General features: G+C 39.5%; 1 protein-coding gene across 1 annotated transcript; it reads left to right on the top strand.

Moving 5' to 3' along the window:
- LOC149445030 (uncharacterized) lies at nt 1–25618 on the top strand (the record flags this gene model as incomplete). The annotated part of the gene is made up of 10 exons (XM_089654296.1): nt 1–97; nt 6738–7157; nt 7197–7628; nt 8416–8531; nt 11393–11437; nt 12172–12264; nt 13114–13187; nt 17630–17745; nt 18102–18184; nt 25397–25618. Coding segments are annotated over 10 exons (1698 nt in total), but the record flags the coding sequence as incomplete, so codon positions are not given.
- Nucleotides 25619–27679: the final 2061 nt, after the last annotated feature.

Genomic DNA, 27679 nt, shown 5'->3' with positions numbered 1-27679 from the left:
GACATTGCAAGATTATTGCAGGAAAGAGAAGAAAAAAGAAGAAAGAAGTATTACCCACCACATGGCACAGAGGAGCCGTATTATCCTGACCATGGAGGTATGCAACTTTGTATGCAAAAGCGTCAAATGATTTATTTAGAATGTATGTGGTTGCAATAGACTGTCCAGAAACCATCCAAATGTGACAGAAAACTTTACCTTTTTAGAATTACAGTTGAGAAGATGGCACAAAACCGTTTTATATGCTATTTTGTGTTAGATTTTTAGTGCTGGAAACCTGACACAATACATTTTTTGCATCTATTTTTCAGTGTCCAAAACCAATGTGGGCTTCTCTGCTCAAATCCATGTCCAGTGATCTGTAATTTTGACCCTAACATCACATCCTAGCCTAATTCCCAATGTACTCCCTTACACTTTAAAACCACTTAGGGACCAGCCACCTGCAATATACTTCAGATGGGCAGGCTGTACAGGCACAGAGACATACCTGTATGTTGCTGTCCTCTGCTAGGTACAGGGTATGCATGCTTGCTTACTCACTCACACTGTCATTGTGCACAGTGGGAGTCTGTCAGCAGGTCCCAGCCAATGATTTATGGCCAGGGCCTGCTGATCAGTTATGTCCAGTCACAGCACAGAACCCTGTGTTGACAATCAACACAGGGCTCTGTACAGAAAGTAAAGCAGGGAGAAGAAACCAAGAATTTTAATACATACATACATACATACATACATACATACATACATTTAACACTTGTTAGGCACATACTTTTACTCGATTACCCAAGATGTTAACCTTTTCCCAGACAGTGTCAATAGTACAGTGACAGTGTATGGTATTATCACTGTTCACTGGTAGTGTCAGATTGCCCATCTCACTATCACAGTCCTGCTAGAAGTCATTACTCACCACCATTTGTAGTATAACAAAAAAAAATACATACAAATTCCAGTATTTATACCATAATCTGTTGACACTACAACCTTCATGTAAATCGATCAATATACCTTTATTGTGATTTTGTTTTTTTACCAAAGACATGTAGCAGAATACATTTTTGCTTAAATGTATGAGGAAATTTTGATTTTTTTTTTATTGGATATGTTTTATAGCAGAAAGTAAAAAAATATATTCTTTCTTTCAAAACATTTGATATTTTTCATTTATTTAATAAAAAATAAACCCAGTGGTGATCAAGTACCACCAAAGGAAAGCTCTATTTGTGTAAAAAAAATTATATAAATTTTGTTAGGGTATAGCATTGCATGACCTCGCAATTACCAGCTAAAGTAGCGCAGTGCTAAATAGCAAAAAATGGCCTGGTCATGAAAGGGTAAAACTTTCCTTTTAATCACTGCAGCTCCGGGAACGGGTTTGTATTGCTGATTTTGTTCTTGATGGTGCAAGCTCTATGGCTGTTGTCTTTGTCCTTCTCCTAGTGGCTGGTGAGTCACCTACCTTGAAAAAAACTTGTAAATATCTAGTGACATGCAAACCAATATTTGTAGTTCATTGGCTCAATACGTAATGTTGCAAGGACAAGAATGACAGCCATGTTGCATGCTCCTTCAAAAAATAAGAAAATTGTTTAGTAGTGGCTTAACTAAAATGTTAGATGGCCTGCCTTCCCCCAGTTGCATTGTAACATTCTTATGGTTAATTGGAGAAAGGAAAGTAAGTATAATTTTCTGACTGCTAACCTGATCCTTGTTTTCTAAAAGAAGTATTTTAATGTTCAGTAGAGGGCGTCGCTGAACAGTTACATTGACATTGGGTTTACTTTTAAATGCTGTCCCAGTAATCCTAGATTTGATTCATACTGATGAGTAAGTGCTCACATTTGGGTTTGACACTGTTTGTTGTTACAAGTTGATAAATGTGCCATTGCCTGTGTTAATTTTGGACAACATGTAGTCAAGGTGGGATATTTTAAGCAGTTAAAGCCCAAATGAACTTTCAGTGTAAATTGGCTAAATACACCCCAGGTATGCTCTGTTTCAAATGCTGAAGCATGCAATGGCATGGCATACCTTCTTAGACCCAGTCTATGCAAATAATATGGCCATTTGCTGACTTTGCAAAATCCACAGCAAGCCTAATATATCTTTAACATGACAATGCAATTTCCAACACTGTTTTACTTCACATGAGTGCAGAACAGAGGAATTTTTTTCAGTCCTTGGAAGTATAAGAAGACAATGACTTTCTATGCCTTAAATAATACTGAGGATGCATTGGAAAAGCAGGGAGGATCTTGCTAGGACTGAATTAACTTCCACTAAATAGGAAAGGGGAGGACAAGTTGAGGCACCCAATGTAGACATATAGAAGATCAACAACCGCTAGAGGTCAATATACATCAGAACATCAATAACCGTATCCAGTTAAATGCAACAACAGGCGCGTACATCATAAATGGGACACAACATGGTGTATCCAAGCAAAAGGTACAGTCTTGGTTTGTTTAAGCCACAACCTGAGTAGAAAAGCCTGTCTCTGGCCAGCATTCTTTATAGTGGGACACTTGTTCTTTGTGTTGAAGCAGTGATCTCTTTGCAGAAATCTGATGCTTTCCGTAAGCTTTTCTATTCTGACTATTGCTGCTGTAAAAAGAACACAAACTGTAAGACATTACACGTTTTTTGTTTTGAGGCACCTAGAAACCTTGGGCTTTAACTGTATTAAAAATGGGCCAATTATTATCAGTAAGCATATTTAATTTTATAACCAGTGGTGGATTTAGACTTATGCCAAGCTGTAGAGTCTAGGAATTTCCCCAATTATTAGGTTTGTGCTTCAATGTAGAACTCATACTCTAGGACTAAAGATGACAGGCAAACCAAAGAGAATTAATGACCTATTAACCAAAACTGCAAGGTCGAGGACACGATAGATGAATTTATGTTACAGGCATAGGTAATAAATGGGAATCCAGAGATCACTGCATAGAGTATTACATAGCACAGAATTTGCAGATGAGAATACTATAGGCATTTTAGAAACGCAACACAGTTCACAGTGTAGTCTTTTTTTTTTTTTAAAGAGGCACTGTCTCCTTACCCATTCAGAGCAAACTGACGGTGCCTTTTTAAAGGTTTTCCACCTTTCTTCCTGACCGAGTTACACTAGTCTTGCCAGCTCTCTCTTGCCGATTTTGGGATGGTGGAATCATGTGGTGCTTGACATTTGGGGGTTTATTTACTAAAGCTGGAGAGTCCAAAATCAGACTCCCTTCTGCATAGAAACCAATCAGATTCCAGGTTTCATTGCCAAAGCTTCATTGAACAATCTGAGGTTAGAAGCTGATTGGTTTCTATGCAGAAGGGAGTCTGATTTTGGACTCTCCAGCTTTAGTAAATAAACCCCTTGGTGACACAACCAACCATATGCATAGAGGACAGTGGGCTTCCCAAGAAAGGTTAATTAAAGATTTTCCTAGCCATAAACTACAATGACACTGGTTTCAGTTCACAAACTGTGACTAAGAACTGTTGGTTAGTGTGCTGGAAGAGTGCAGTGTATGTGCTCTCAGCACAGAACCTCAGGCCCACCAAATATGTGCATTACGGTGGCAGAGTCTAAAGAAGTAATTAACAGTGGAATACAGTTTTAACTAATTTTCCACATGAGGTTGTTCAATTTAAATAAAAAATTATTTAGCATGGTTTTGAAAAAAAAAAAAAAAAAAAAAAAAATATATATATATATATATATATATATATATATATATATATATATATATATAATATATAATTTATTTATTTATTTATTTATTTTTTACAGACCCTTCTGATTTCATTGGTTTGTTTCTCTTATATTTATTTTATGGTACCAAAGGTTTTTATTATATCAATGTGTATAGTGGGTATAGAAAAGAATCACCCCCTTTAAAATAATCACATTTTGTTGCTTTGCAGCCTGAAATGGAGACAGACACAATTTTTGTTTAATCCAGCTGTATTTACATGGTGATATATTTCACTTATAAGTTGCACTGAGTCAGAAAAGATCTCCCCCTCCTAAAAATGACTTGTAAACTCAATCAGGTGTAGCTAATCACCTTCTTAATGGCACACAAAGCCATTTGACATTCAGCTGTGGTCATTTTGATTAGCTCAGCATGAAAAGAGCCTTTCTGGAACATTTCAGTCCCTGGTAGTGCAGCTGAAGCAAACAATCACCTATGGGTACTAAGGCACTGTCAAAAGATCTTCAGGATAAAGTTTTGGACAAACTCAAGTCAGGAGAGGGATACAAAAACATGTCAAAGGCTTTTTCAATGCCTAGAAGCACAGTGAAGTCTATTATCAGGAACTGGAAGGTATTTGGTACAACGCAGACCCCTCCCTGGATCAGGATGTCACTCCAAACTGGATGAAAGAGCCAGGAGGAAATTGGTCAGAGAGGCTACCAGGAGGAAATTGGTTAAGAGGCTACCAAGAGGCCTACAGAAACTCTGAAGCAGTTGCAGGAATTTATGACATAGGTGTCCTTTTATGAACCAGTGGTAATAGATCGCTGCTCAGTTCTCCGGCATTCTTGGAGAACACAGTTCTCCTGTGAATGCAGTTTATGAAGCAGTGTAGATCAGTTCTCCAAACGAAGGGAGAACGGTCTACAAACACTGGAAAATGGCTGCTTTTGCTATAATATCGCGAGATTACAGTAAAAGATCAGTTTACTAAGCAGAGGTAAATTATCTCTGCTTAGTTTGCGGTCCCTTTGATTCTCCAGCTCTGGGCTGGAGAATCTGGAGGGTGAACACAGATCTCCCGTGAAGGGCTGAACATGTTCTCTGCTGAGCTTCTGAGTGTCATAAACTGTGAATGACCAGAGAATAGCTCCGATCCTCTGAATCGCAGCTATTCTTTGTGTCATAAACGGACACCATAGTTGCCATTGTGTGCATGTGACAACAATATCACAAATTCTCCACAAATGCGGCTTGTATGGGAGGATTGAAAGAAAAAAGCCACTCCTCAAGACAGGGCACATGCAGTCAGGACTGAGCTTTGCCTAAATGCACCTTGAAGATTATGAGGCCAAATGGAAAAAAGTTGCAATCAGATTAGACTACAATTGAATTATTTGGCCTCAACACTTAACGAAATGTCTGGCCCATTAAAAATCTATAATGACTTGAAGACTGCAGTCCACAAACGGTTACCATCAAATTTAACTGAACTTGAGCTGTTCTGCAAAGAGTGGGCAAATATTTAAAAGTTTAGATGTGCAAAGTTAGTAGAGACATATCCCTACAGACTAAAGGCTGTGATTAAAGCAAAAGGTGGTTTAGCAAAATATTGACACGGGGGGTGATCCTTTTTCCAACTCAGTGATTCTGTTTTTAAAATTTGTGTATTTTTTTCTTACATGTTGGTGTGATATCTTTCACTTTGATGTTCTAAGATGAACTGCATAGATACCCCTGGATAAAACAAAAACTGTGTCTGTCTTCATTTCAGGCTGCAAAACAATATAATTTAGATTATTTTGAAGGGGGTGATTCTTTTCTATACCCACTGTATATTGCTGCATACATAAGCTGCTTAAGTGCACAACAGTAATTGACAAGGTAAAGAAAAGTAGTTGCAATTGACTGCTAAATGTGGTACATTTGCATTTGAAAATCATATTGAATATTCCATGGTTGTGTCCACACTGAGACTCCGTTCACATATCGAGATTTTGAATCACTGTGATCCTGCCTGCGATTTCAAAACGTGCCGTTAAAATATGAAATCGCTCATCAGCATGTTCAAGTACGATTCATTTCAATGGCACCTTAAAATGTGGGACATTTGTGCCATATTCACGCCATTTTTTGAATGACAAATGAAGTTTTTGAGCGACAGACGTTGCATGACTTTACACAATAACATTGTGTTTGTTTTGTGAAAAATCGCATGCCAACTGCACCAAAAACGGCCCATATTTTCAAGTACCATTGAAATTAATGGCATCTGAACATGGTGATGAGTGATTTCATATTTTAATCGCGTGTCTTAAAATTGTGGGCAGAATTGTGGCGATTCCGCCCGTGATTCATAATGCCAACATGTGAACAGTCTATTTGCAGTATGGCTACAGATGCTAAATCCTCAGTGAACCACAAACCTCAGACCATTCCTAGGGTCAATGTTTATTACCATGTAGTGTGTAAATGTATACCAAAGCATCTAAATCCAGCATTTCTCAACCTTTTCAAAACAGGAACCCTTGCAATAACTTTCTGATCTCAGGGAACCCCTCCAAAAAATACTATAGCTACAACTCATGATAGATTACTGTGATGGGCAGTCGGAAGAATGCGCCTTACACTTTGTGGTTATTGGGAGGAATTACCCCCTTACAGATAGTTAAAAAGATCAGTGCTTTCAGTGGGAACTTATCTGAGAGGCAGAAATTTCTCTTTGCCCAAGGAACCCTTAGCAATCTCTGTAGAAAGCCTTGTTGAGAAACCCTGACCTAAATAGATATAACTTTACACCAGCAGCTAAAAATGTAAATATTTCTTAACCCCTAAAAAATGTCTGTGTTTTAATGGTCCCAGAGGGACTATTAGTTGGTATTCGTAAACAGTAGTTAGAAGGTGGTAAATAATTTAATGTTACCTGCCCAATTCTCTACAGAGAAACATTTAAAAGGAAAAGGGGGCAGAGAAGTGGGATATGTTAAGACAGATATATTTTATAAACTCGTTTTTCTTTTGTGATACTGCTTCATTGCTTAGGGCATCATAGGGATAGACATAAGGAACACATGTCTGAATCTGACAGACACCATAGACATGAAAGGCCTGAGAGAAGAAAGGATGGAGGCCACCCAAAATCTAAGCAGCATTCCCACTGTGATGATGAACGAAAACGTGGAAGATCAGCAGAGCCACGGTCTGTTCAAAGAGAAAGCAACCCTGATCTTCATAGACCCGAAAATCACATCAGTAGGACTTCTGACAAAAAAGAAAAACCTGATAGACCTCCACCACCAAGAACTAAAAGACATGAGCAGCCCGAAGATGAGGAGCTTACTGGGGCGTATTCCAGTGAACATTCCCAAAGAACAGGGAGGTCTCAAAGTCATGACTTACTCAGCACAAACAATGCTGACGTTAGACATCGGCACAGCCCCAGTTCTCAAACAGACAGGAGAGGTAATGAGAGTGAATATGAACATGAAAGACAAAGAAGAGGAACTGAGTGTGAATACGAACATGAAAGACCCAGAAGGAGAGCTGAGAGTGATTACGAACAGGAAAGACCCAAAAGGAGATCTGAGAGTGAATATGAACACAAGAGACCCAGAAGGAGAGCTGAGAGTGAATACGAACACGAGAGACCCAGAAAGAGAGCTGAGGGTGAATACGAACACGAGAGACCCAGAAAGAGAGCTGAGGGTGAATGCGAACACGAGAGACCCAGAAAGAGAGCTGAGGGTGAATACGAACACGAGAGACCCAGAAGGAGAGCTGAAAGTGAATATGAACATGAAAGGCACGGAAGAGGAGCGGAAGTTGAATACGAACATGAAGGCCACAGAAGGAAAGCAGAGAGCAAATATGAACATGAAAGGCACAGACCGAGAACACCTTCTCCTAACCATGAAAGGCAGCCAAGAGAAGGAGGTATAACTGAACTTCCAGTATGATGGTGATGGTGGTGGTAGTTTTAGTAATGGCATCTTTAAACAAACATCTGATCAACATTTCTTTCAAGCCAAATCTTCTAAAAGAATATTTTCACAATCATTCAGTTTTCTTTTCCAGGTTATATTTTCTAAATGAGCTTTATTTTTCTGCCTCTGCTTCGATTTTGCTTTCTCTTGTGCTTTTAATATGTTTGATTTTTACCTTGCATGATCTTTTATTTTATATTTTGCCTTATGTGCTGCTAGTACAGTTTTACCCTGCACTATGAATTTATTTAGTAAGGACACTAATCAGTACAGACTGAGACTGTATGTCCACTGAAATCCTTTGGAATAATTAATTCACTTTTAGGCTGTTAATTCCTGTTTTTGTTTTCTGCTGGACTAATGTGCAACAAAACATGCAGCAACCAATTCCACCAGTTTGAATTAGTCAGAGCTTATTATGGACTTGTTTGGCTTTGCCCTTTAACTTTCAAAGCAGCCTATTACAGCTCAAATATATTCTACTTGTTTCTGATGCACAAAAAGTATTAATTACCATTAATAATATGGCCCCCAGAAAATTTAACATTGACATATTGTCCTACATATTTAAAACATGTAAATTTTTAGACATTTGATTTATAAAATGTTATAAAATTGTCCTTAGCTGTGGCAATTCAGCTTTGTTCAATATGGTGCAGGCTAAAACTGTACCACTAAAAAAAATAAAAATAAACTTTTGTGATTTATGTTTTATTAATTGTATGCCTCTAACATAGGTAATAGGCCAAAAGGACACAGAGATGGCCCTCAAGGGAGACTTCGTGTAGGTGGAAGAAGCCATGATGAAGATGATGCTGAGATTGCTAGAAGGCTTCAGGAAGAAGAACTGAGGGTGAACTTTAATATTTTTTTTTTTTTTTTATTATTCTTTGTTGTTGAAAAATGTTAACACTGTCCTCCTATCTATTTTTATATAGGTGTAGCAGAACTTCAAAAAGCTGTTTTAGATTGTTTGATGTTAAGTTTTGAAAAGAATATACTTGTCCGTAAACAAAAGCCCTTAAAATAACCAGGAACCCTTAAGCTAGTCCCCAACCTCATTCTGAAAGTCAAGAACTGCATATTTTAACACCTGGGGTTTGGGTCTACTGGAATTAAACTTTTTAAGGTGCATAAAGGCACAGAAAGATGCTTGCTTTCTATTACGGAGTCTAGTTCACGGTGTTGGATCTACTAACTATTCTATTCTAAAATGACCCTGTCAGATAAATAAAACTGGTTATTAAGCTATCCTTTTAAAAGAAAGGAGTAAATGCATCTCTTACAGATTGCACAGCCAAGCTCTATTCATCTGAAACCTGCTGAGAAACTGACGCTTCCATAAGTGTCAAACTCTTGGTTGCTTGTAGGCTCCCGCAATATCTTTCTCACGTTGAGCTTTTATATTGTACAAACCTACCCCTTTTAAAAGCATCCTCAATGTATTTCATACCCAAAGGTGTCTATTCATCATTGCTGTACCTATGTTGACATGAGGCATCACTGTGAATGGGCCCCTAAATAAAGTTGTCCCCATATTATTTCTTACTGTAAATCACATTTTTTACTTACAGGTCTGAATCTCACATTTGTGCTATTACTCAGATCCTTCACAACTCAGCCATCCCCTTTACATTAGTGTCCTCAGTCCCCCCTCCAAGATCACAGTGCTCCCCCTCCCCTTCACATCACAACTTTTTTAAAGCAATGTCCTCCATCCCCACTTGACATCAGACTCCCTTTTTATCAGTCACCCCCCCCCCCCCCCACACACACACACACCTCTTACGTCCTTGTCTTCAGTGCCCCCTCACTTTACAACTCCCTTCTCTACACCACAGTCCCCCCAGTACATCATATTTCCCCCTTCACAGCAGTGTTCTTAAGCCCCTTTCACATCACATTCCCTAATCCCCCCCCCCCCCCCGCACAACTTACATCAGTTTCTCTCATGTCAGAGCCCTCCTCCCTTACAAGGCACAACCCCCCCCGTCACACCAGACACCCCGTTGTAATCAAAGTCTGCCTTTATAGTGCTACCTTATACAGCAGGGCAGAGGGTAGGAGGTGCATAAGGTCTTGATGGAGGGCTGAAGCTCCCTAACTTTTCATGTTAATAGGCAGGTGAATGCTAGGACCAGAGTGTGACAATCAGAAAAATTTCCAAAAATTATGCTTTATTACATATACAAGTTTGACATTTGGGCAATCGCCCTGGCTTATTCTCATTTAAGAGCCCTAAGGAAACAGTCGCTTATATTACAGATGAATGGGCCCCAACCACATGTGCCGGCATAGGAGTGTACTGCATTTTATATATGACATTCATTTTTTCTTGTCTCTTATAGGCCTAGAGGCATGCTTCTCTTTTTGACGCATACTGTGCTTGCTGCACTGCATACATGTGATATTTTATATCTATAGTGTAATGTTTTGACACTCCCTGCTTGGGATATAACCATTTTGGTAGTAGCATATGTCTACATATTTACAACATGTTACATGGTATACCTATGGTATAATTTTTGCATACACCTCCTGTGGGAAGTGTTCACCTGTGAACCAGTGCTACAAAGACTTTAGGCTCTAGTAGTCACTGTCTTTGTTGCGCAATTATTTGGACCGGTCTTGGTGTCATTTTATATGGTTTTAGGTCTGTGTGTATTGTCTCATACTGAGGTGATGGTAAACCAGGGCGATTGCCCAAATGTCAAACTTGTATATGTAATAAAGCATAATTTTTGGAAATTTTTCTGATTGTCACACTCTGTTCATAATGTAGCCACTTTCTCTGTGAATTTCTTTTCACAACCCCCCTTTTTGTGCATGTCATTTTTGACTACTGAATGGAGGCCATCTACTGGGTGATATGGTAATTTATTATACAACCTCTAAATAACTATCTTTAACGAATGCTAGGACCACTCTGCATCCAATCACCTGTTTGGTAATTGGAAAAGTTGATCAGCTTCCACCCTCTGTCCCGACCTGTCACACCTCCTACCCCTCTGCCCTGCTGTGAGGATGACAGCAGTGGTGGGAAACACCACCCAGAAGAGAACACCTAGCCTGTTAAATGGAATTGGCTGCCGTCCGAATAGGTCTCTCAGTCCAGGTTCAGACTACGCTCTGCCACTTAGTGATGCCTGATGTATGTGAAGGTTTAAACAGCAACTTAATGGGCACAATATATACCATACAATTTAAACCCTAAATATATGCATATAGTTTGGTTACATTTTCATAACTGCACTACGAAAACAATTACACATTTTGATTGCTTGGCTTAGGAAACCCTGCTGTTTTTTCTTCATTATTTGTAGATAATGATGCCCCCATTAAGTCCAACCTGAATGATTGATTTCTAAGGCCACTGACTGCTTTTCAGGTCAAAATATGTCATTTCATTTGGCTGTTGGAGGTACTCTGAGATCTGATCTTCAGTATAACATCCTTTTTTAATATTTTGCTCTTACTTGACTTGCTTGTCTGTTGCAAAAGCTGGCCTTACTTACGAGTCCCTGCATTTAGCCAAGAGAATCAATGTTGATTTCATTTGTGTTCTTACAATCTAGTTTTTCTGATTAATTAGATTGTCTTAGATGATGCAGCAGAAAAATATGATCTATATTGTTTGCTTCTGGCATAGTGCTGTTTAGTTAATCTTGAACCAAATTTAAATCTAGATTGCCTCTTTGTTTAATCTTCTTTCAGGTGAACACTGTGGATTACAAAGCTGCACAAATGGCACAAGATGAAGTAAGAATTAACCCAAAATATTCAATCATGTAAACAAGAAATAGAATGGCCTGTTTATAAAAAAAAAAAAAAACAGGGGTTTTCAGTTCAGGTTTAAAGCGATTTTGTAAACCTAAATGTAAAAATAAATAATAATAAACATATCATACTTACCTGCTCTGTGCAATGGTTTTGTACAGAGCAGCCCTAATCCTACTCTTCACTTGCTATGGGGCACTCATAGCTCAGCCCTCCCTCCCTGCTTTCTGCTCACTGGCTGTGATTGACAGCAGCAGGAGCCATTGCCTCCCGCTGCTGCCTCTCTGTCCAGTGAGGTGAGAGAGAGATGCTGCTCTCATCTATAGCACTGGATCAAGATCAGGCTGCACTATGATAAATACAGTAGAAACTACATGTTAAAGTGTTTTTTTTTATCAAAGTGTATGTAAGAAAAAATATCTACGTTGCCCATGGTAGCCAATCTAAACTTCTTTCCTTGAATAATCTACAAAAGAAGAGAGGGTAATGTGACTGGTAATGTGCGAACGTGTAATCTGCCTGGCATTACTTTGGCAGGTGCTTTTGACAGGTAAAACCGCTCCTGAATATGTATGTTATCTGGAGTTCTGCTTTAATAGGTGTACCGCATACTGTATGTACTAAATGTTTCTGCCTGCTATTCAAATACAATGCCTTACTTATATGTTAAGATGCATACATTTTATTTTGTAAAATATATATATATTTCTTTAAAGGAAATAGCCCGGTGGTTAATGGAAAAAGAGGAAAAATCTTATAAGAAATCTAAAGGGCGTGAAAAAGAGAGGAGAAGGGCAGATGAACAGGAGGTAAGTGTAAATCTTTAACTTTAGAAATTATAAGTGAGTAGCAGAAATGAAAACAAATTAGTAATGCTTATTCAGTAGAAAAAAAAAAATTAGAGCTTTCAAAATTGGCTGCCAGGTTTGTGTAGACAGGTGTTTGTATCAAATGTGGAATTTTCCAATTGATTTCAGAGCTGTTAAAACAGATGTTTGAATGCAAAATGCACCTTTTTTTGCAGAAAAAGATGTGTTTGAGATGCTTTGTCTGCAATCCACACACACCTTAGTAGAACATGCTGCATCTGAAAAAAAAAACACAATACAAAACAAGTCAGCCTCTGAAATTACACAACTCTGCTGAAGTCATGGGGAATTTGCTGACTGGCAAGTGGAACGTGCAACTATTTACCTTTCAGTAAAGCAAGACAAGAAACAAAATCAGTTGACAGAACTCTTTGGCACATTGTGTGCTCTGTGACCATTTCTCCCACTCTGCACAGTAGGCCATATGATCAGGTTGATCTGGACCTGTAATTTTATCATTGTGGTCACAGTGTGAATGTCTTGTTAAAAATGAGCTTGGAGTAAAAATATCCACTATTAATACATCAGAACACAGTACTGTTAACCAGGGGCGGACTGACCATTTGGAAATTCGGGCACTGCCTGAGGGCCCGGGGTCAATAGGGGGCCCCATGAGATGCCCCTGGTACCTTTTTTCATAGGCTTTTTTTGAGTTTGGGCAAGGACACAGGGGCCCCATGATCCCCTATTGCCCGGGGGCCCCATGAGTTGTCAGTCCGCCCCTCCTGTTAACCTTTCAACTCTCACATATGCATATGAGCTGTAATCACAACCTGATTTTTGTTTCAGCTTAATACACCTGAACATGTTCGACTACGGTCAAAGGATGAACATCATCGCTCCAGAAGTGACAAACCATACAGGTATAGGAACATCATTTTACATTTTGTTTGCATTATGTGCAGTATAGAATTAAAACATGTACTATCAGAAAAAAAATATTTTTCTGTCCACTGTAGACTGCTAAGTTTTAAAGGATATTTAAATAATAAAAAAAAAAAGTTGCATATTGCAATTGCAGCATACTAGACCTAAGATGTGGTGGTTGCATTAGTTTTCTCTTTTCAGGCTGAAAAAAAAACATTTTCAACAAGAACACAATATACGGTGTATACACTGTAGGACTGGAAGTGTTATTCACAGGACTACCAGGTTAATATAAAGGGGAAAAAACCCTAAAAAAAAATTAAACTAATGCAGTCATCTCATCTAAGGATTGGTATACTGCAATATACTGTATTTTCCGGCGTATAAGACGACTTTTCAACCCCTGAAAATCTTCTGAAAAGTCGGGGGTCGTCTTATACGCTGGTGCGAGCCGGTGTCAAGGCGGCACTTTTTCGAGGGGCGGCGCGGCGCCGCCCCCCCCCCCTCCTCCTCCAACGGACACTAAGTACAGGGATGGGCAGAGGGGCTGCTGTACCTTACCTGGCTCCGGTCCCACGACGATCCGGTCCAGGAAGCGTGGCTGCTCCTTCTTTCAGTTGGGCCGCTCGATCGTCACGCGGCCGTTCGGCTCCGCCTCCTCACCGGTGATTGGGCGCCAGCACTGGAAAGGCACACAGGCGACCAATCACCGTCGAGGAGGCGGAGCCGAGCGGCCCCGCGAAAATCGAGCGGCCGAACTGGAAGAAGGAGCAGCCGCTCCTCTCCCCCACTGACACCAACGATGGGGCGCTATTCCTCCTCCCCGCTGACACCAACGATGGGGCGCTATTCCTCCTCCCCGCTGACACCAACGATGGGGCGCTATTCCTCCTCCCCGCTGACACCAACGATGGGGCGCTATTCCTCCTCCCCGCTGACACCAACGATGGGGCGCTATTCCTCCTCCCCGCTGACACCAACGATGGGGCGCTATTCCTCCTCCCCGCTGACACCAACGATGGGGCGCTATTCCTCCTCCCCGCTGACACCAACGATGGGGCGCTATTCCTCCTCCCCGCTGACACCAACGATGGGGCGCTATTCCTCCTCCCCGCTGACACCAACGATGGGGCGCTATTCCTCCTCCCCGCTGACACCAACGATGGGGCGCTATTCCTCCTCCCCGCTGACACCAACGATGGGGCGCTATTCCTCCTCCCCGCTGACACCAACGATGGGGCACCATCATTGGTGTCAGTGGGAGGAGTAGCGCCCCATCATTGGTGTCAGTGGGAGGAGTAGCGCCCCATCATTGGTGTCAGTGGGAGGAGTAGCGCCCCATCATTGGTGTCAGTGGGAGGAGTAGCGCCCCATCATTGGTGTCAGTGGGAGGAGTAGCGCCCCATCATTGGTGTCAGTGGGAGGAGTAGCGCCCCATCATTGGTGTCAGTGGGAGGAGTAGCGCCCCATCATTGGAATACCATACTGAAATAGCATACCATATTGAAATCAAATCTGATGTTTTTTCATTTTTATTTGGTGTGTGTTGGAAGAGGGGTAGTCTTATACGGCGAGTATAGCTCAAACCCTATATTTTAACAGGAAAAGTAGGGGGTCGTCTTATACGCCCAGTCGTCTTATACCGCGGAAAATACGGTATTATATTTTTGCTTTTGAGTTTAGATTCCTTTAAAAACAAAAAATTGAAATGTAATGGTAATCGAAGGGGTAATGTTATCTCCCATGTTGCTGCCTAGACCCTACCAATAATTAGCAATTACCCCTATTATTTGCTCCTTTTAGTCTGTGAATATGTAAATATTTGTTATATGTATTTAACCACTTCAGCTGTCACACCTGTACATCCCCTATCTATAAACCAGAGCAATTTTTATATTTCTGTTATTGGTCTGTTTTTGGCAATAGTTTTGTGATTACATTAGATAGATAAAGTGTAATAAAACCTATAAAAAACACTTTAAAGTTATTGTAGAAAGAAAAATATACATTGTAATTTGTGCTGTAAGTTCTGTTTAAAATTACTATAAGCTTCTGATTTTGCTACAAAGAATTGAAACATTTTTCACAAATGCAAGTTATTATTTTTTTTTCAAATTTGCATTTTTTTATGTGATTCTAAAAAAAAAATAAGCAAGAAATTAAAAATTAATAAAAGTTTAAATCATAATGGTTAATAAAATGGAAATAAATAATTGTTGTTCATACATTTAGGCCAAGATGTATTCTGCTACATTTCTTTGGTGAAAATAACTCAAATCAGTATTTATTTAGACTGTAGGAAAGTTATAGAGTTCACAAACTATGGGATATATCTGAAAATCTGTCAGTCCTGAAGTACTGACAGCTAATCTAATTTCTTGAGGTCCAAAAATGTCAGAACAGTACAGATATCCCCTTTTTGCAAAGTAAAGAGTCCGACGTATTTCATAAGAGGCATGGCGAGTTTTGTGTAGTTGTAATTTTTTTTTTTTTGGAAAATGAAGAAATTGAAAAAATTTATTTTCACTATTTTTTTTTTGTTTTTTAATATGGTCACCAGTGCAGTACAGCTTCATCATATAACTAGTGTGGCGGTGATTAGGGACACTGGTGACAGTACAAAAAAAAAATTGATAATTGTGTTTACATTTTTTTTTCTCTTTTTTTTTAAGATTTGTTTTTCATATTACACTATGACCAAAGTAGTATAATGTTACCATAGTAAAATTTGTACTACTTTGGGGAAGTGATCAGTATTCTTTTTTTTTTTTTTACACAATTTGATTGCTAGAAGCAAAGCATTTCTTTGCTATAAGCAAGCATTTAACTGAATGAAATCGATTCATTCAGGCTTTTTTTGTTGTGATTAGCTGTGATTGGCCGTGGCTAATCACATGCCACAGATGGGCTGTGATTGGTCCAGCCTGTGCATGTGATCGCTGTGACCATTCACAGCTAGACACACTTGTATACAATGGATGGCACGAAAGGAAACCATCCATTGTATACAACTGTCATGTGACCTGCTGTGATTGGTCACAGCAGGTCACATGGTAGTGGCAACAGAGCCGGTACACAGATCTGTCATCGTCCGTGTCCAAGGTAAAAAAACGGTGGCAGATCCCTCCACAGCGCGGCCCTGTGGGCACGCGCAAAGTGCGGTCCGGGAAGGACGTCGTGTGACGCCTTCCCAGAGGGACGAAGTGTTCACCCGGCCGTCATTTAACAATAGGCCAAGCGGCAAGTGATTAAATAGAAACACATTTAATTACAGAGAAACCTTTTTTTACTCTCAGGTTGATTTAACTGATATTATCTGTAGGTCAAAGCTCAACCCTTCGATCTGCAGATAAATGAATCCGTGTAGATACAAAAGTAACAATGTTGCTTTGTATCTCTATATTTCTCATCTGAACAGTTTTTGATAAACCCGATCTCAGATGGCCTTTTTTTTCTGCTGCTAGAGCTACTGTATTTACACAGCAACTACCAGCGTTTATAATGCTTTAAGACAGCAATTGGATAGTCGATTTGGCCCAGTGTGAATTGTAATGGCAGGAATCTTCTGTGGCCAGCTGCAACTACTGTGCCCATTCACTACAATTGACAGGTCGCTGGTGGCTGAAGAATGTTCTACACATGTATTGTGTACTTTTGATGTTTTTTTTTTTTTTTTTTGTGCATGTGTAGCATGCCCAATGTCCTCAACTAATTGAGAAGTACAAAAATACCTGTTGATCCTGCCAGAATTATTGTGAGTTAATAACATTCAACAGAGGCAAAGAATACAGGAAGTGGTTTTCATTGTTTCCAGTTCTCTCTGGACTACAGAATTCCTCCCCCCTATGATTTAGGAAGGCAGGGAGAGGGAAGTATTGCGTATTTACATACAAGGCTGAGAACAGTGTTCCTCCATAGATACGGTGACTGAAAGTTGTAATCTGAAGTGTGTTGCTGTCCGGATCACCAAGTAAAAATAAACACTCAAAAGAAAACTGATGCAACCGCCACATCTAAGAACTGGAATTAATTATATTTTTGTTCCTAGGCTTAGATATGCTTTAAGTGTATTCATGCAATCCACTGAAATCAGTTGTTTTCTAAATGGCAATTGTGTTGTGCCAAATAGATCCCAAGTTCTGAGTCTGAACACTATGCCAGTTTCAGAACTGATTTTTCCCTATGCTGAAAACCGCTGATAAGTGGATCTGAGTTGGAAGCATGTGACAGAATATTCTCTGTATGTGTGCAAGGGAGTTTCTTTCTTAAGGAAAGTGGAAAATCCCTTTTAACCCTCACACTTTTTTTTCTTGTGTAATTAACAGGTTTTATTATAGACTGTTGGTTATCACAGTTGTATAATAATATATTGTTATTATGTAATCCTTGTTTCAAATACAAACTTGGAATAATGCAAATTGTATTTCTTGTTGAACAGGCCTCTCCCTCCCCCTCCAGATGAAGATTACAATGATGATTACAGTAATGATTACACAAATCGTAACTCCCACAGCTCTCCCCGTCCCAGCTCAAAGTCTCAGTCCTCCCATAAAGGTATGCATTAGAAAATTATCTTATACGTCCCTGCCAAAGCTGGATCTCCTCATTTTTGCCCCCAACATGAACTCCATTATACAGATCAAACACCTGCTACAAGAACAATGATGAGATCTGTCCACCCTTGCACAAGTATGTTCAATTCTGGGACCAGATGTAGTCCCTACACAATGGTGGCAGCAGCACATGGGTCATGCATCTGATGCTTCAGTCTATTTTAGCCTCACTTGCAGCAAAAATGAAATATTATTGCAAAATAACTGCTGAAGCACTCTTTATCCATCTAACATAAACGCATGATAATCACAAGTGATTCTCAAAATCATGAACATTGCATGTTCATTATATTATAGGAATGATTGACAACTTGTTGCTGTTAAATGCAGATGATGGGCTGATGTTAGATGCAGATGAGACTATTCTTGCCATCTATTCTGTAATTTCAGCTACAGAAGACATACAGTGCTCAGCATAAATGAGTACACCCCTTTTTGAAGTAAGATTGTAATCAATAACTCAATGAACACAAGAACAATTTCCAAAATTGTTCCAAAACTGAGTTTTATAGAACATTTGTTTAGCTCATTACATGACAGTAAGGTTAATATAACTTCGATTTATAAAATCTTCAGTTTTACTCAAATAAGTTGATGCAAAAATGAATTTTAAAAAAACCTGCTACATCTAGTGTTTTGTATGATCTCCATGCTGTGTAAGCACAGCAGGACGTCTTCTAGGTAATGAACAAGTTGGCGACATATTGCAACAGCTATCTTTTTCCATTCTTTAAGAAGGACCTCTTTTAGAGCCTGGATGCTGGATGGAGAGTGATGCTCAACTTGTCTGTTCAGAATTCCCCATAGGTGTTCCATTGGGTTCAGATCAGAAGACATACTTGGCCACTGAATCACTTTCACCCTGTTCTTCAGAAATGCAACAGTGGCCTTTTAGATGTGTGTTTTGGATCATTGTCATTTTGGAAAAGTGCACCACGACCAAGGGCACAGAGTGATGGTATCATCTTCTCCTTCAATATAGAGTAGTACATCTGTGAATTCATGATGCCATCAATGAAATGCAGCTCCACGACACCAGCAGCACTCATGCAGCCCTACAGAAGGACACTGCCACCACCATGTTTCACTGTAGGCACCATGCATTTTTCTTTGTAGTCCTCACATTTGCTACACAATACAGTTTTGAAGCTATCAGTTCCAAAAACATTTACCTTGGTCTCATCACTCCAGAGTACAGAGTCCCAGTAGTCTTCTTCTTTTTCAGCATGGGCCCTGGCAAATTCTAGGCGGGCTTTTTTTGTGCATGTGCTTTAGGAGAGGCTTCCTTTGTGGAAGACACCCATGCATGCCATTCCTCTGCAGTGTATGCTGTATTGTGTCATGGTAAACAATCACTGTAGTTTTGGCTTTCTACTTCTTTAGCTAACTACAGTGAACTTGTATGGCAATTTTCTTCAAACCTTCTCATCAGAAGATGTTCCTGTCAAGGTGTTAACTTCTGCGGACAGCCTGGACATCTCTGAGATAGTTGCAGTTCCATCTTTGTTACATTTTTGTATCACTTTTGCTACAGTATTCTGACTGATAAGTAACACTTTGCTGATCTTCTTGTAGCCTTCACCTTTCTTGTGTAAAGAAATTATTTTCTTTCTCAGGCCTTGTGACATTTCTCTTCCATGTGGTGCCATTGCTGACAGCATGAACTAGGAAGAAATTTTCTTTAATGCCTTTTTATAATAAACTGTCTGCTGGACATCTGTTTAATGAATGATTAGACTCCCCTGTAGTTGAATTCTTTTTAATTAGGATTTTGTTGTCTAAAATTTGGCTTTGCTCCTACTTGAATGGTCTTGAATGAATTTGTTAGGAAAAATACATTTTTGTGTGTGCAAATTACCAAATCTTGTTTGCCATCAATGGCCCGCATTTGTGGGAGTGTTTTTTAGTATAATGTCCCATAGAAAATGTTGATTCTGAAAGGAAAGTAAAGGTTTTCTGTCTAATCTGATGGGGTGTACTTATTTATGCTGAGCACAGGAAAACTTTTGTACCATTTATAACCGCTTCCATACCGGGCACTTTTACCCCCTTCCTGCCTAAGCCATTTTTCAGGTTTCAGTGCTCTCACACTTTGAATGACAATTGCGACACTGTAAACATTATTGTACCCAAACTAAAATTTTATCATTTTCTTCACACAACTAGAGCTTTCTATTTAATCGAAACTGGGGTTTTTTATTTTTTGCTAAATTAACAAAATAGACTGAAAAGTTAAAAAAAACAAAACCCTTTTTTCTTTGTTTCTGTTATAAAAGTTTGCAAAGAAATAATTGTTCTTCATAAATTTAGGCCAAGATGTATTCTGATACATTTCTTTGGTGAAAATAACCCAAATTAGGATGTATTATTTAGTTTGTAGGAAAGTTATAGAGTTCACAAACTATGGGATATATCTGAATATTGATCAATCCTGAAGTACTGACGGACAATCTCATTTCTTGAGGTCCAAGAATGTCAGAACAATACAGATATCCCCCAAATGACTACTTTTTGCAAAGTAGACAGGCTGACGTATTGAATAAGAGGCATGGCAAGTTTTTTGAAGTTGTAATTTGTTTTTGTCATTTTTCGGAAAATGAAAAAATTAAAAAAATTATTTTCACTATTATTTATTTTTTACATACTGTCACCAATGCAGTACAGCGTCATCCTATAACTGGCATGGCGTTGATCAGGGACACTGACTGGTGACAGTATGGGAAAAAAAAATTATATTTTTTTTTAATTAGTTTTATACCCTAGTAACATTGTACTACTTTGGGGAAGTGATCAGTATTTTTTTTTTTCTTTACACAATCTGCTTATAGCAAAGAATTACTTTGCTATAAGCAAGCATTTACCTGAATGACATCGATTCATTCAGGGTTTTTTTTTTTTTTTGTGCTTAGCTGTGATTTGGCCATGGCTAATCACATGACACAGCTGGGCTCACTGTTATCTTCACAGCTAGACACACTAGTATACAATGGATGGCATGAAAGGCATGCAGAAAATATGTAAAAATCTAAACTTTGCCTACCTTTTTAAAAATTTAGCTTCAATGAGAAACTGCATTTACTTTCATTCACAATTATTTTTTTTCATATTTGGAGAGTAAATTGTCACCCCAACAAGTCTTATGCAGGAGTCCATCAGAAAAGCAGAATAGCTGGAACTGCCGAGTGACTTATTTGACTAGTTTCAGGCCTGGAAGACCTCAATGCTAGCCTGGATGTCTGCTCTGAGCTCTGGCTAGTGTAAGCAGTATATAGGGCAGTGTACAGCGGTCATAAGTATGTAGGGCAGTGTACAGGGGTCGGCAGTGTACAGGGGTCAGCAGTTTGTAGGACACAGTACAGGGATTAGCAGTTCATAGGACAGATTCTAGGGTCAGCTGGGCAGCGGGTAGGGGTCAATAGGGCAGAGGACAGGGGTCAGTAGCATGTAGTTCAAAGGTAAGGCATAAGTAATGGAGCACACAGGGGTCAGGAGTAAGCAATGAAGAATTTTGGTAGTAAGTATTGCAGAGTGCAAGGGTAAGGAGTATGTAATCCAGGGTTCAGTAGTAAGCAGTAATATAGAGTGCAGGGTCAGTGAAATGTTAGCAGAGGTCAGATGTGCATAAGGCACAGTGCAGTAGTCAGTTTGTATCTACAGCAAAAATAAATCAAATGAATGCTTATGTCTGGCAGGTAAACACATCTTCAGTGTAGTCAGCAACCTTCTAAACACTGCGGACTTGACATTACAGCCTGCTGCCTTCTGGCACTGACCCCCTGCTGCCTTTTACACCCATATCCAGCCTTCAATTACCAGTTTTGCAACATACGCCCAGCAGACTCTTGTGGTTGCCTAGACACAGCTCTTGATTTTTGTAGTGGTGACTGGACAGTGACTCACATGGCTCATTAGGTGGCGCTGCATCTCTTCCCATCCAGTAAAAATCAAAAAATGTGGCGCTACTCATAGAACTTAAAAAATACTAATCAAAAAAAAAAAAATGATTTTAAAATATATATAACACATACAATACACCTCCTGAGATGAATATACATATAATAATCAAGTGGTCATAGTGATCAGAAAATATATATTAAACTAATATCATAAAAACATAGTGTACAAATACTGTGTATTACCAATCTTTGTGAAAATTTCTAACACATGAAAGCAATAAATAGTTATAATAATTAAACTGTGATCAATCATGCAAATAAGGTGCAAAAAATGTCACACTAAAACACAAATGAAAATAAAAAAATGTGTAAACAAATGTCCAATGGGTGGGTGACACCACTACTGCAATTGCAAGCACACGTGATCATAAAGTGACTCCAGGTGCAGAAACTCCAACACACGGCTAGATTAGCCTCTCACCTCCAGGCTTCGACCCGTGAAGGTCAAAGCGTAAGGAAGGAAGTCACATGATATTGTGATGCAACGCGTCGGCCTGACGTGGTGACGCACTTCCGGCGTGGTGGCCATCTTGGTGCACCTTTTTTGATTCCTGTACACCCATGCAGATTACACCCAAAAGCATAGGGTTGTAAAGTTGTCATCTTGGAGGACGGATGTGAGTTGTCTCCATATGTTTATGGTTTGATCTTTTTATTAAATTTACCTGCTACACTATGGGAGGTTGTGTTTATTTTTTTTGGCACATACCCATATCCCATAAGAGGAGCCACTGCTTGATTATCGACCCCTAGAGAAGGATATCTATGGATGGGGAAAGTGGATCAGTGGATATCAGTAGATGCTGAGAGGATTTGAGGGTTTGATCCCACTATACGCTTTGACCTTCACGGGTCGAAGCCTGGAGGTGAGAGGCTAATCTAGCCGTGTGTTGGAGTTTCTGCACCTGGAGTCACTTTATGATCACGTGTGCTTGCAATTGCAGTAGTGGTGTCACCCACCCATTGGACATTTGTTTACACATTTTTTTATTTTCATTTGTGTTTTAGTGTGACATTTTTTGCACCTTATTTGCATGATTGATCACAGTTTAATTATTATAACTATTTATTGCTTTCATGTGTTAGAAATTTTCACAAAGATTGGTAATAACAGTATTTGTACACTATGTTTTTTATGATATTAGTTTAATATATATTTTCTGATCACTATGACCACTTGATTATTATATGTATATTCATCTCAGGAGGTGTATTGTATGTGTTATATATATTTTAAAATAATTTTTTTTTTGATTCGTATTTTTTAAGTTCTATGAGTAGCGCCACATTTTTTGATTTTTATTTCTTTAGATCATGGGTATTTGATGTAGTGTTGGCGGCTTCTCTCAAGTTGATTAAATACAATTTTTTGGTGTTTAGTAGTGTGGGAGGTTCACACCATCCCTGTTAGTTTATATTATTTTTTTCATATTCAGTAGCGCAGGAGGTTCACATCATTCTTGTTAGTTTTCTTCCCATCCAGTACTGACCTGCAGTAGAAATGGAAATATGTGTTTCAGAACCATAGTGACTTCCATGTATAAAATGCATGAGATACTAAGGAAGTGTAATCACGTTTTTTATTTTATTTATTTCAGGTACTTTTATATAGCGCCGTCAATTTACGCAGCGCTTTACACATATATATTGTACATTCACATCAGTCCCTAACCCTCAAGGGGTGTACAATCTAAGGTCCCTAACTTACATTCATACATACACATATTAGGGCCAATTTAGACAGGATCCAATTAACCTACCAGCATGTCTTTGGAGTGTGGGAGGAAACCCACGCAGGCACAGGGAGAACATGCAAACTCCAGGCAGGTGGTGCCATGGCTGGGATTCGAACCAACGACCCTAGTACTGCCAGGCGGAAGTGCTAACCATTTAGCCACTGTGCTGCCCTGTTGACCCTTACATATTCATAGCAAACTCTTGCTTCAAAAACAGGGGTTCTTAGTTTACATACAGTATATTGTAGTGGTGCACCGAAATTAAAATTCTAGTGCTGGAACTGCAACCAAAAATTCAGGATGCACTTGGTCGAAAACTGAAACGGACCAAAAAAAAAGAAAATGTAATTCAATTAATGGGGCTGGCGTTTTTGCATTGAAGTCACTAGGGGGCGTTTTTGCATTGAAGCTTAAGGAATGCGATGTTGCATTGAATTCTATGGGACGTAGTGTGCCATTATCAACACTTTTTTTTTTTTTCTATTGGCAAAATGCCTATAACCCTATTTTTGTTCAAGCTAGCCAACTGTATCAAAGTGGTCCTTCTCTGCATAGCAGTGACCCTAATCAACAGTGGTTGACTAGGACCAGTTCTAACTTTTCCTTATTTTGTCAAGGACCTGGATCATCAGTGGCACTTGTGCACACCCGCTGCTTCTCTGAGTACTGGCTCTTTTTTGTTCAATCTAGTATCCAATCCTGGCATCCCCATTGTAGAATTCTCAGGAGAACTGTAAAGAGGGTCAGCTTTAAAGGTCTTTTGTAGTCAGTACCGTATTGAACTGCTCTAAGATCTGGACAGATTGGGCCTTGCCAGGTTCCAACACACGCAGCTACCTGTCAATGGTGCGTCAACAAGCTTTTTCAAAAAGGTCTACACCTAGTGTATCTTTTTAACTTGCTTGTCTTTAAGCAGGGAGTATATACAATTGTACCTCCACTGTGATAGTGTAGGGTGTTTGGGGAACTTATCTATTCTTTGCAAACTGATTTCAGGTTTTGTTTCTGATCACGCACGAAGTAGTCTTGTCTATGCAGATTAGGTAGTTCCTGCCACGATCCTTCAGCCACTTGAGGCAACTTGGGTAGTCTGTTCCTCCTATTTCTGGAGCATTTCACTCACTGGTGCACCTCCATTTCTGGGAGTAGTGTCTGATCTCTCAGAACAATCATTCCCTCTCTGTCAGAAGATCCTGCTTTGGATTCCATTGGACATGGAGGTGTTGTAGTGCCTACACCTCCAAGAAGGAGCGAGAATCCCCACTGTGACATACAGCACAGTGTTGCAGAAAATTGACATCTTGACTTTATCTAAATTCTCATGTTTTGTCCATTAGAATGAAAAAAAAAAAGTTAATTCTGTACTTAACATTCATTTCTTGGGGTTCATTGAGGAACAAGGGTCCCTCCCCTGTGAATTTTTGTTCATGTTCTATGTACTACCACAAAACTGAGGTCTGCTGAGGTGGAGATATACTAATATTATTATTATACAGGATTTATATAGCGCCAACAGTTTGCTCAGCACTTTACAATATAACGGGAGACAATACAGCAACAGTACAGTTCAATACAAGAGGGTTAGGAGGGCCCTGCTCCTTGGAGCTTACAATCTAAGAGAATGGGGGTGGCCTACATTTTTTTTTTCTGTTTGCTGTTGTCAAATCCTACTATAGGCAGTAGTATAAACCAACTGTATCTGACTTTCTGTGACCCTAAATGGACTTCAAGAAATAGATTTTACAGTAAGTACAAAAAGCTCATTATTTTTAAGCCTTTTTCAGTTTTTATGGTAAAATCAATGTCTCCTCTTTCTCATCTACAAATTCCAACAACCAGATACACAGGATTTTCAATCTGCCATTATTAAAATGCTGTAACTTTCTGTTCTTCTTTCCAGGCTCCCATCACAGACAGTGAGACACGGGTCCATGACAGTGATGCTCGGAACTTTGCAGAACACAGGTGGAAGCATCAAGGCAGTGTACTCCTCCCATTGTCTTCCCTACATGTGACAAACACTGTGCAGCATTATCTGGTTTCTGAGCAGCTGGCCACGTTAGTATTGCACAAACATTTTTGCAGCACTGTGAAAGCAAAGGAAAGTAATTGGTCTTGTTGACCTGGTCATAGCTTTGTACGCCTGAGTGAAATATTGATATCCTATATAAAAATATAGCTTCTAAACATTTTCTATAGATATATACAGTGAAAGTAGTTGACCAGTGTAGGCGCAATTTTATTTGCTTATTGACTGATCAGGAACTATACAATTAAGGTTGAAGGAAAACTCCAGTCAAGGGTAATCCACATAAACACATAATCAAAAGTTATGTGTATTAGAAATGTGTTTATTGTAAGCAGCAGAGTGCCCATGCAGTGACAGTTATAGATTATTTAGCCTTGGGTATGCAGGTGTCTTGTAGGGCGAAGAGCTCCAGGATGTGATGGCTACCTCCTTTTTTTAATGGACTTTATTTACTGCTACTGGTGAACTATTTTTATTTTCTAAAAATGTATCCAAAAAACTCTAGTGAATTGGCTAATGATATTAATTGTTGCTAAATTGTCATTTGACTGGAGTTCTCCTTTGTATAAATCTTTTAGAGGTGATTTAAAAGCTCATATATAAAGACTCAAGGAGGGAACTGAGGAAGTGTTACCTAGAGCAACCAATCAGAATTACTGTTCTGTTTCTAACCTGCACAGGACAAACAATAGCTGGAACCTGGTTGTTGCTTGCTGCTAGTAAACTTCAATTTGCACATACTTTTTCCTTGTTGCCATTTATGCAGTGAAGACACACTGCTGATTAAGTGATATGTTCTTTTTAGCTGTCCTTTTTTGCATTTTTAAAAAGAATATGGTGTGTGACCTTACAAAAGTATGAATTCAGCAGTCACTGAGAAAAGAGAATATGAGAGTATGTAACATAGGTTCATTGGTGTCCGCTTATCCATCAATGCATGTTTGTGTAGCTGCAAGGTAATGATCTGTAGTCAAAACTGCTTACAATCACGGATCAGCTGCTTGCCTTGGTTTCCTCCTGAAATCTGTAGTTTGCTTACACAATCATGAATTCCCTTGTGTATCTCCTCAGGAAACCACTGCTTGTCACTTCCCGTCAATGCTGTATTAGGTTTGTCTGTGTATCCCACTTCCTTTTTTTTAATCAGTATCCAGTGTTATGAACTGAAACTGCACAATATATGTACAGGTAGAAAAAAAAAAACTAAAGTGCCATTTTTCTATTGTTGATTTTGTACTCTCTTAAGTTTATGTATCCTCCTAGCAGTCAGGTTTTGTGTAAATCTGCAGAAATACCATGTATTTTATATTTTGTATTCATATTTATTCTTAATGTTATAATGTGAGCCAGTCTGATGTATGATTTAATATGTATTTTACTTAGCATGTCTCTCTTAGGGTTTGTGATGACTACATAGATGCAACTGAATTTTTGCTTTGAAACTTAATTTCTTTCACGCTGCCTTTTTGTCATTTAAAGCTGAAGTTTAGGTATGCCATTTATGGCATAGTTACATTGGTCCAGCTCAAACCAATGTGAGTATGCATGTTTCTTACCTGAGCTATCACTGTAGTAGCCAGGGGCTAACTGGCAACTTTTGGTCCAGGGGGTAAGTACAACCCAGAGGCCAATGGTGCAGTGACTCATCCCCCCTTCCACTTCTCTGCCTCCTCCCAACCCCATCCCAGGCTAAAGCTCCGCTCCAGGTACCCTCTGCTCACCAGCTGTACAGACTCCATGTTCCCAGACTGGCTGGCAGGTGGGAGCCGGGGCGGCTTGGTCAGGGAAGAGCCTCCGGTGGAGAATGGAGCCAGTCTCTGCTTGTACATGGTGTACATGATCCATGTTCGGGAGGGGTGCAGCCTGCACTCTGTGCTCTGTCCTCATCCCGCACTTGGTAGGACGCAGGCAGGGACTTTTTACTCCTCACCAGGAAAACTTTAGGTATGTCTGCGGTGGCGTCTTTTTTTTTTTTTTTTTTTTTTTTTTTTTTCTTTCTTTTAAGGGGCATCAGCACGGCCCGGGGCACATTTGCCCCCTGGCTCAGTCTGCTCCTGGTGGTAGTCATCGCTACTACAGAGGTAATAGGTACAGTGTCAAGTGGCAGCAATTCTGCATAGTAACCACAGTAGGAGGGGGGTGCTCACTTGGCAC

The sequence above is a fragment of the Staurois parvus genome, unplaced genomic scaffold (assembly GCF_062004578.1).
Source record: "Staurois parvus isolate SC_StPar_1 unplaced genomic scaffold, SC_StPar_1.0 ptg000750l, whole genome shotgun sequence".
Lineage (NCBI taxonomy): Eukaryota > Metazoa > Chordata > Amphibia > Anura > Ranidae > Staurois > Staurois parvus.
Note: the sequence above shows the minus strand (reverse complement) of the source record. Positions and strands in the feature narration are given on the sequence as shown.